Source organism: Magnolia sinica, unplaced genomic scaffold, assembly GCF_029962835.1.
Source record: "Magnolia sinica isolate HGM2019 unplaced genomic scaffold, MsV1 ctg236, whole genome shotgun sequence".
NCBI lineage: Eukaryota > Viridiplantae > Streptophyta > Magnoliopsida > Magnoliales > Magnoliaceae > Magnolia > Magnolia sinica.
In genome coordinates, this window is record NW_026682787.1 from 1 (window position 1) to 10,148 (window position 10,148).

The window sequence follows — 10,148 nt, forward strand, 5'->3', positions numbered from 1 at the left end:
GTTATGTGCCAAAAGTAATGGAAGATGAAGACTATAAGATTACAAAATTTGAAGAAGGGTTAAGACATAATATCAGAACAAAATTTTATTGTGTGGATGTGAAGTATTACTCAGAAGTAGTCGATAAAGCCTTACGAGTAGAACAAGATATAAAGCAGTTTCTCAAATCTCGTGTACAGTTAAAAGAAACAGGACAAAGAAATAGGCCGACACCTACCTAACACTAACCATCAGAGAAGAAACCCAGAATGAAAATTCAATCATTAACACTGAGAACCCAAGAGTGATATTTTTCAGGAAATTGTGCGTACTGTAGTAAGTATGGTCGCATGGCTCAGGTGTGCAGAACTAAGATGAGAGATATGGGTATAACGCGTCTTCAACAGATACCACCGTGATTGCAACTTCCAACATCATTTCAACCAACAAGTCAGACATCGCAAGCATCACATACCCAACCACCTCGACCACAGCAGAATTAGCAAAATCGACCATCTCCATCAATTCCTTAAGAACAAGGGAATCATCCCAACAGGCAACAGCCACCACGTGCATGGGTTTATTCCATCTCATCTAAGGAGAATCTAAAATAAAATAATAACATTGTGGAAGGTATGATCGAAACGCATGGTACTTCGATTTTTATATTATTTGATTCTGGGGCTACTCTATCTTTTATTTGATCATCGTTAGTATCTCGGTTAAGATTGAAGTCAGAAATCCTAGATAAGCAAATTTTGGTAGAATCCCCCATCGGCAAGTCAATTATTTTGGACAAAATATGTAAATATATTCCCCTTATGATAGGCGATATTCCTATATTAGCTAATTTAATAGAAATAAGTATGGCGGAATACGATGTTATCCTCGGAATGGACTAGCTTACTCGAAATCATGCGACGTTGGATTGTTATGCGAAGACAGTTACCTTTGCAGTGCCAGGAAGAGAACCAATTATGATTCAAGGGAAGAAGAAGAATGAGAAGATCGAGCGTGTTATGACATTGATTGGTAATGAGAAACAAGAAAAAATGGTGGATTTCATTCCAGTTGTGCAAGAATATCCTGAAGTTTTTCAAGATATACCAGAACTACCACCTCGGCGAGAGGTGGATTTTGGTATCGATCTCTTACCAGGATCGGCACCAATATTTATGTCTCCATATCGAATGACGCCTATTGAATTGAAGGAGCTGAAGGAGCAGCTGGAAGATTTGAGGTCCCAAGAATGTATTTGACTAAGTACCTTTCCAAAGGGTGAGTCGGTACTTTTCGTAAAGAAGAAAGATGACACTCGACGTTTGTGTATTAATTTGCCTATTAAATCAGTTGACGATTAAAAACAAGTACCCATCACCTCATATAAATGATTTATTTGATTAGTTGAAAGGAGCTCGCTATTTTTTTGACATCAATTTAAGATCAAGTTACTATCAGCTACATATTGAGGAAGAGGATATCTGTAAAACTGCTTTCAGAACACGTTATGGTCATTATGAATTCTTGGTTATGCCGTTCAAGTTGACTAATGCACCTGCAGTATTTATGGACCTGATGAATAGGGTGTTCTAGCTTTATCTGGATAACTTTATCATCGTGTTCATTGATGACATTTTGATTTACTCGAAGACCAGTGAAGAGCATGAGTTACATTTAAGGACGGCATTGCAGACTCTAAAAGATAACCAGCTATATGCTAAGTTTTCTAAGTGTGAGTTCTGGAAGGAGAGTGTTAAATTTCTTGGGCATATTGTTTCAGAAAAAGGTATTACAGTTGACCCTATGAAGATCGAAGCTGTAGTAAAGTGGGAACAGCCCACAAGTGTGTCAGAAGTTAGAAGCTTTCTTGGGCTCGCTAGATATTATAGAAGGTTTATTAAGGATTTTTCGAAGATTATCGGGCCGCTAACGAGTTTAACTCGAAAAGAAGTGCCCTTCAAATAGACTGAAAAGTGTGAAGAAGCTTTTGTTGAACTGAAGCAACTCTTAACCTCAACTCCCATTCTAACCCTCCCGAAGGATGGGTTGGTATTTAAAGTTTATACCAATGCATCAACTAAAGATCTAGGTTATGTATTAATGCAAGGGGGTAAGGTGATTGCATATGCATCAAGGCAGCTTAAACTCCATGAGTGTAATTATCCAACTCATGACCTAGAGTTGGATGCTATTATATTTGCATTGAAGATTTGGCGGCATTACTTATATGATGAACAGTTCGAGCTTTATACAGATCACAAGAGTTTGCGGTATTTATTCTCTTAGAAGGACTTGAACATGAGGCAGAGAAGATGGATGGAATTTTTTAAGGATTATGATTTCTCGTTGTCCTATCATCCGGGTAAGGCTAATCTGGTTGTTGATGCTTTGAGTAGAAAAGAATATAAACAAAAGAGTGTAGCCAGCTTAATGGTACACGAATGGAAAATGTTGAATTTCATTAGAGAGTTTGATATTCGATTGAATTTTCAAGAAAAGAAGATTTGCATATGTAACATTATGGTAAAACGGAATCTTGTGGAGCGAATAATTGAAGCTCAAACGAATGATGAGTGGTTTTTAAAAATGATAGCCAAGTATCAAAATATAAGACTTCAGATTAGAGTATGGGGGACGATAAGGGAATTCGGTATCAAGGTCGACTCTGTGTGCTTAATATTCCAGATCTAAAAGACGAGATTCTAAATAATGCGTACCGAACTAAGTTTACAATTCATCCGAGAAGCACAAAAATATATCATAGTGTGAAATGATCATTTTGGTGGCCCAATATGAAGAGAGAAATCGGTGATTATGTGTCGAGATGTTTTGTGTGTCAGCAGATAAAGGCGGATCATCAGAACCCATCAGGATTATTGCAGCCTCTGAAAGTACCTGAGTAGAAGTGAGATTGTGTTTCTATGGACTTTATAGTCGGTCTTCCTAAGACACAAAAGAAGCACGATTCAATTTGGGTAATTGTCGATCGACTGACCAAGTCAGCGCACTTTATTCCTATCTGTATCAACTATTCAATGGAGGAACTCACTAAGCTATACATCAAGGAAATAGTGAAACTTCATGGTTCCCTAGTTCTATTGTATCGGATCAAGACCCACGTTTTACTTCGCGATTCTGGACAAGTTTATAGGAAGCTATGGGTACGACTATGGACTACAGCACAGCGTATCATCCACAATCTAATGGGCAAACGGAACGTGTGAATCAAATATTAGAAGACCTGTTACGTGCAAGCGCTCTGGATTTCAAGGGGAGCTGGGACGACAACATATATTATGCTGAATTCGCCTACAACAATAGTTACCAAGCAAGCATTGGTATAGCTCTGTATGAAGTCTTGTATGGACGTCCTTGCCGAGCACCAAACTGTTGGGCCGAGGTAGGTGAGAAATATTTAATTGGGCTAGATGTTGTTCAAGAAGTTGCTGAAAAAGTTGAAATTATTCGAAAACGACTACAAGCTGTCCAGAGTCGTCAAAAGAGCTACGCCGACAATCAAAGACGAGATCTAAAGTTCACAGTAGAAGACCACATATTTTTTAAGGTTTCTCCCATGAAGGAATTGATGCAATTTGGTACTAAGGGAAAACTCGCACCACGTTTTATCAAACCATTTGAAATATTAGAGCGGATTGGAGCAGTGGCATATCGACTTGCATTACCTCCTCAGTTGGCCAATGTCCATAATGTTTTCCATGTATCGATGCTACGGAAGTATAAGAGGGATGATTCTCATGTGATTGAATGACAAGATCTCGATTTATAGGAAAATACATCTTACGTAGAGAAACCAGTTCGAATACTAGATCGCAAGGAGCACGTGTTACGCATTAAGAAGGTGCATTTAGTTAAGGTTTTATGGAGTCATCATGAAGTAGACGAAGCATCTTGGGAGCAGGAAAGAGAAATTCGCGAGAAATATCCTCACCTCTTTGAGCAATAGTTTCAAGTAAAATTCAAGGATGAAAATTTTCTTTTAAAGGGGTAGAATGTAAGGGCCGTGAATAATTTAATAATATTAATATATATATATATATATATTATCTTATCTTTATTATTATTTATTTATTTTAAATCTACCTTATCTCTTATCCTATCTAAATCTCTAACTCGTTTAGTTTAAATATACCTTTAAACCCTCCCCGCATCTCTTAAGATAAAAAGAGTTCTAGTCAAACTTAAATATTAACAAAAAGGCTACCTGCGACAACAAAGAAAGGGAGAAAAAAAACTTTGGAGTGCTTACATCAGGTATGTATATCGTCCTCATTCTAGTATTTTTATATATCTTATATAATTTGATTCGGTGAATGCAATGAACGGTGTGGATTGGTCATACGTTCATTGAATTGGATTATGGGTGGAGGCCCTTTAAAGGTGAGGTGAACCTAAAAATATGTAATTGCAGTTGGTGTGCATCTGATCAAATTAGATTTGGTCTGTACGGATCATATAATCCCCAAGGACAAAATATACAAGGGCCTTAATATTCAGATCAATCTAACCATCAGATGGGCCATATTAGTTAGACCTAGAAGTGTTTGATAAAAGAATCTTAGATATTTTGCGCAAGTGTTGCTATCACTTAGCGTAGAAGATCAAGATGGGCCATTGGTGAATGTGTGATTAGATACACACCACTCCTCAAATGCATAGAGGTATAACATGACAAGACCTCAAGAATCTGAATGATCTGACCATCCGATGGACCACCCCGATCAAGTAATTATCATTCAATTTTAAAATCTTATAAAGGAGAAAAAATAGAATAAAAATTTGAATTATTTAATTATTTTGGATCTGGCCACCTAAGATGTTAATCAAAGGTGGGCCCCACCATGTAATACAAATAAATGAATAATAATACCGTTGATATAATTGATAGGACTCTGATATTCAAATCAACCTAATTACATTGCAGAGTCAATACTACCAAACTTAGGTGAGTGACCCAACTTGTCTCATAATTCATTAAAATTAAAATAAATCATTGTGATTGTTTGATTTATTTACTGGTTTGAATATTTTGATATAATAATTGTACGATAAATTTATATGTGAATATTTTAATCGAGACAACTATGCCAAATATGAAAAATATGCATTTACATATCATCCCTCATTTATTGCATTGCATAATGCATGGTCGATCCTAGGGGCTCTCCTTGGAAGAAATGTCGATCCTGGTAGAGCGTTACCAGATGCGGGCTATACCCAAGCCTACCGAAAGGTGGAAGCCTACCCAACGGGTGGATGCGGGTTGACTACCTCCAACCCAAGTAGATGGACGATCACCCCATCTGATGCATTCATACCCCATTTTACATTCATATCTTTTTACATGTATTTTTACATTTTTTTAATTGCTATGATTATGAACCATGCTGGGTTATATCACTAAGCCTGGCCAGCTTACATTTTTTATTGATGGAAAAATCATACAAAGGAGTCATTAGCAGATGACGTGGCGTAAGAACCGGAAGGATCTACTGTACCTGAACACAACCCACCTGAAACATGGCCATACTTATCTGAGGATGAAGTGGCTGCATTAGAAAAATTTTGATTATATATTTTATTTTGTTAGCACAGCTTAATTAACGAATATTGCATACTGGTATTTATTTAGAGACTTTAAGAAATTATTTAGCATTATTTCTTTAGATCAATATTAGCATGAAATAAATTTCATTATAATATAATGGTATAATAAATGAATGATTTTAAGGTTTATTTTATTTTAAGGGTTATAAAGATTTATAAATGCTTAGTTGATTAGTGTTATGTATTATGTATGTGTGATTGAGATTATGGTGGTCTTTATATTGAATGCAAATATCACATGTGATTAAACTGATTAAAGAATTAAGTTAGTATACTTTGTGTATAAGTTACGAACCAAAACTCGGGTCTAAGGGTGCATACTCTGTACCTGAATTTTGGGACGTGACAGCAAGTGTCATTTGTACAACCTGAAATGCTAGAGAAATGCCTGGGCAGCCTCTCTGTCCGCTCCCGAATGGCAAGAAATGGAAATTCTGCCCCCTAATGTCTACGTGGTGACTCTGGTCGCTCTCATTGGACGGCATGAATCTCTCGGGATGGAATTCAAGTGGGTGGACCCAATGCTCAGGGTCCCTTCCGATGGCCCACACATTGATGAACACTTGGGTGTTAGCTGGTACATCGTAGCCTCCAATCTTGCAATCTTGGATGGATTTTCTATAAATCATTGGGCCTGGTGGGTGTAGTCGAAGTGTTTCTTTGACAATTGCTAGGAGGTAAGGAAGATTTGGGATGTCAGATTCTTCAACCAATCTATTATTTCCACCGACTGAATCGATTTCTACCCTTGCTTTCTTGAACACGTCAGGATGGTTGATGAGCTCTGCAAAGGCCCATTCCATTGTGATTGCAGTTGTATCGGTTCCTGCCACAAATATATCCTGTAGAAGATTGAAAAGATAGCATAAATACTCATCTAATTAAAATATTAAATAAGCTGGGATGGGCTTGCTCGACTGGTTGGGCCACAAGGTAATTCTAAGCCCAGTTCAACCCAATTTATCTTTGGTGGGTCTATGGAACTTGGGGACGTCGACACCCCGTCGAGGTTAGTGGTGTGTAGCACACCACGCAATCTGCTTCCGACCGGACTCTGGTAACGAAAACGGGAGCCATGATAACCTTCCTCATAATGGCTACAATCCTCATGTATTGGTACATGATATATATAGATTTGAGGTCATGTTTGATGATCCAAACCGTTTAATAATGGCCACGCCATTATTGGGTACTGTTGATGCAAAAATATGACGTGCCCCTCCGCCAACCTATCACTTGCACAAGAGGGAAACAAAGGAGGCCCTAGCTAGATCTGGGGACCCTCTGATGTCAAAGTCAAGGCTAGGACCGTTCGAAAAGGTTTCAAGGACAGTTTTATTTTTACGTACCTTTCATCTTGGAGGTCCCCTGTATTTATAGGAAAGGGATGATCCTATCATGCCAGGATTCTTTTCCTGATATCTCGGAGATCCAGTGTCAATCCATTTTCGGACTCCAACCGATCCCGAGGTCTTTGGGATCGGGGATCCTTTTACTAGAACTTCGGAAAGGTGTTTTTCTTTACACCGTTTCATTTCTTACAATCCAAGCTAAGTCTCTCCTTTAGGCATTTGGTGTACTTGCCTTGGTCGAGCTTGTTGCCTCGAGATCCCAAGCAGTGTCAACAGAGTTGGTCCATCCCATAGCCGAATCCCTGGACTTGTCTTTTTTTCCTGAACAATAAGCCCCCCTACTCCTTGCCTCAACCATGTTGACGTAAAAGAGCAGAGAGCTGTTGAGTCGGCTTGAGCTGGGACCGACTTTATGATTGAATATTTAATGCTTGCAGGGGTCTTTCATCGTCCAGAACATGCACCTGTTCGTTGCTCGAGGTCGCATGAGTGGGCAGTAGTTAGAACGTCTTTCCAGCCTATGAACGCTAAACGAGTGGTAAGGGCGGCGCTCGCGTCATCCGAAGTGTGCCATGTGTCGGGCGGGGGAGTCGAAGCGGCCGTCGACTCGACTCCTCCTTAATACCCTCGCCACGTGGCAGAGCTATAAAAGGGGGAGCGGGATGCTCCTCCCATTTTCGCGCGCACATTTTCCTCTTCCCTGCTTTTCATTTTCACTATTTTTGCATTCTCCGCCATTTTCACCTTCCATTTTCAATTTCTGCTCCCATGTCCGCCTCTTTCTCGCTATCTCCGGTGAGTTTTTAACTCTCTCCCTCCCTTTCGCTTTCAATTTCAGTAACACTGCAAGGTTTCTCGAGCCCCAGGAGCGAGGCGTCTATGGGACGTTTTAGAATCACCTTCGTTGCTGACGAAGATGGTTGTAGGTGCCAATGCAGCTTTCCGGCATTCCGAAAGGGTGGCTGGATTTTTAGGGGAGCACCCTGTTTCGGCAGATCCCTCTCACAGAGGGGCGTCGTTGGCGACTGCCCCTGGTAGACCCAATCCTCCTAGGGAGGAAACAAAGGAAGAGGATGAGTTCGCCGAAGGGGCTAGTGAGTCGGTCCATGACAGGAGATCGGCAAATGCCGCTAGGTCGGCAGGCGAGGTAGGGGAGGCTAGAGATGAGAAGAAGGGTCTCATTCCCTCAGTTTTAACCGAGGCGGATCTGGACAGGATCAGGGTCAGGTACCACGTCCCAGACCTGGTCATTATTCACCTCCCCCTTCTGAGTGAGTTACCTGACCGACCTCTAGTTAGGATGGTCACTATTTTCCAAGTCACTTTGCAGTGCGGTTTTTGTCTGCCCCTTCAGGGGATAACTTGGGATCTGCTTTCCCGACTTTGGATAGCGCCTGGGCAGATAGTTCCTAATGGGTGGAGGAACTTGTTCGAATACTTGGTGTTATGGGCTGAGATGGAGTAACCCCCACTGACTATCGACGAGTTTCTCTATCTGTTTCAGGGCTAGCTCAGATCTGACCAATGCTCAGAAACGGGTAGGGGAGGTGGAAGCACAACTTGCTACCGTCGTGACTCAACTCAACATAATGACTGGTGACTTAGGGCTTGCCAGGAAGGCTGTCAAGGAAGCCGAGGCCGAGGGTGCTCGTTTGGCCTCGCAATTGCAAGAGGCCTGGGATAAGAGTTGGTGGAATCGCCAGGCCCTTACTTCTTCCGAGGAGAAGTTGTCTCGGCTCAAGACCGAGATTAAGGTTGTCATCGAGCAAGCCAAAGCCTGTGCTGTAGAGGCCTTTCTTGGGTCCTGAGAGTACTTGGAGGAGCGGGACCATTTGTATCAGGATGGTTATATTAAGTGTATTGACCTGATGAAGCAGTCCTTCCCTGACCTTAATCTCTCGAGATTTGACAAAAGTGGCTCTGGGTCTGAGGTCCAGAGGCCGAGGCAGCTGGGTCTGCTGATGCGACGGCGGCTGATCTTGAGGTTGCTTCTGAGACTGTTCCTGAGGCTGCGCTAAAGGTTGGTCCGAGTGGCCGCAGCAGGTGAAGCCAAGCCACCTCCCGAGTTAGCTCCTGGTGAACCTTAAGTTAATTTTAGATTACAAAGCGTGTCAAGTACTTCAAGCATACCAAGCTTTAACCACTTCAAACACACCAAGCTTCAGCCAGGTTCGAGAGCATTCGCTACTGAGAGGGGACATCGTGTGTCTCAGCCGACACTTTTTTACATTCGTTCTTGTCGTTTTGTCGATGTAATTCCCAAGTAAGAACTACTGTACTCTAATGTAAAACTTGCACTAATGAATGAATATATTTGACCTTCATATTCTTTTGACTCAGTTTACATTTTTTCATTGCTTGCTCCTCTGACAAATGAATACAATTAATTGCCCAATGGCCGACCTAGGGATAATAGATCTTAAAATGCTCGGCTTTCCAAGGATGGAGGAGTAATTGTCCCGTTAGATCTTCCAACCGATACGTTCCAGGTCGGATGGTGCTCGAAACTACATAGGGTCCTTCCCAATTGGGTCCTAGTGTACCCACACCAACTTCCTTAGTGTTCAGGAACATTTTTCGAAGGACCGTGTGTCTTACTCGAAAGCGCCTAACCTTAACTTGGGCATTGTAGAACCGAGCTACCTGTCATTGCCGAGCCATCATCCGTACCCGAGCTCTTTCCCTTCGGCTAAAAGGTCGATTCCGAGAACTAACAGTTCTTCATTGTCTCATTCGTTAAACGAGCTAACCCAAGTTAAAGATAGTCCGATCTCAACTGGAGTAACGATTTTTGATCCATACACAAGGGAGAAAAGAGTTTCTCTCGTGGCTGTTCGAGCGGTAGTTCGGTATGCCCATAATATTTTTAGAAAGTTCTTCGGCCCAAGCTCCCTTAGCTCGGTCATGTTTGGTTCGAAGGTGTTGCTTGATGATCTTATTGACTGCCTCAACCTGTCCATTTGTCTGAGGATGATGGGGAGACGAGTAGATATTCTGAATTCTGAGATTATTGCACATCTCTCGGTACTGCCTATTATCGAACTGTTTTCCATTGTTGGTAACAATGGTTTAAGGTATCCCAAATCGGCAGATGATGCTTTTCCAGACAAAATCCGTGATCTTTTGCTCAGTTATCCTAGCCAATGGCTTGACTTCAGCCCACTTTGTGAAGTAATCCACTGCAACAATGAC

At 41.2% G+C, this 10,148-nt stretch overlaps 1 protein-coding gene across 1 annotated transcript; it reads right to left on the reverse strand.

Annotated features, from left to right (window-relative positions):
* Positions 1–5,891: 5,891 nt before the first annotated feature.
* On the reverse strand, positions 5,892–7,694 carry LOC131236119 (3,9-dihydroxypterocarpan 6A-monooxygenase-like). The gene is made up of 2 exons (XM_058233251.1): positions 7,644–7,694; positions 5,892–6,446 (listed from the first exon to the last, which is right to left on the reverse strand). Exons 1-2 carry the CDS (start codon positions 7,692–7,694, stop codon positions 5,892–5,894), a joined length of 606 nt encoding a protein of 201 aa, XP_058089234.1.
* Positions 7,695–10,148: the final 2,454 nt, after the last annotated feature.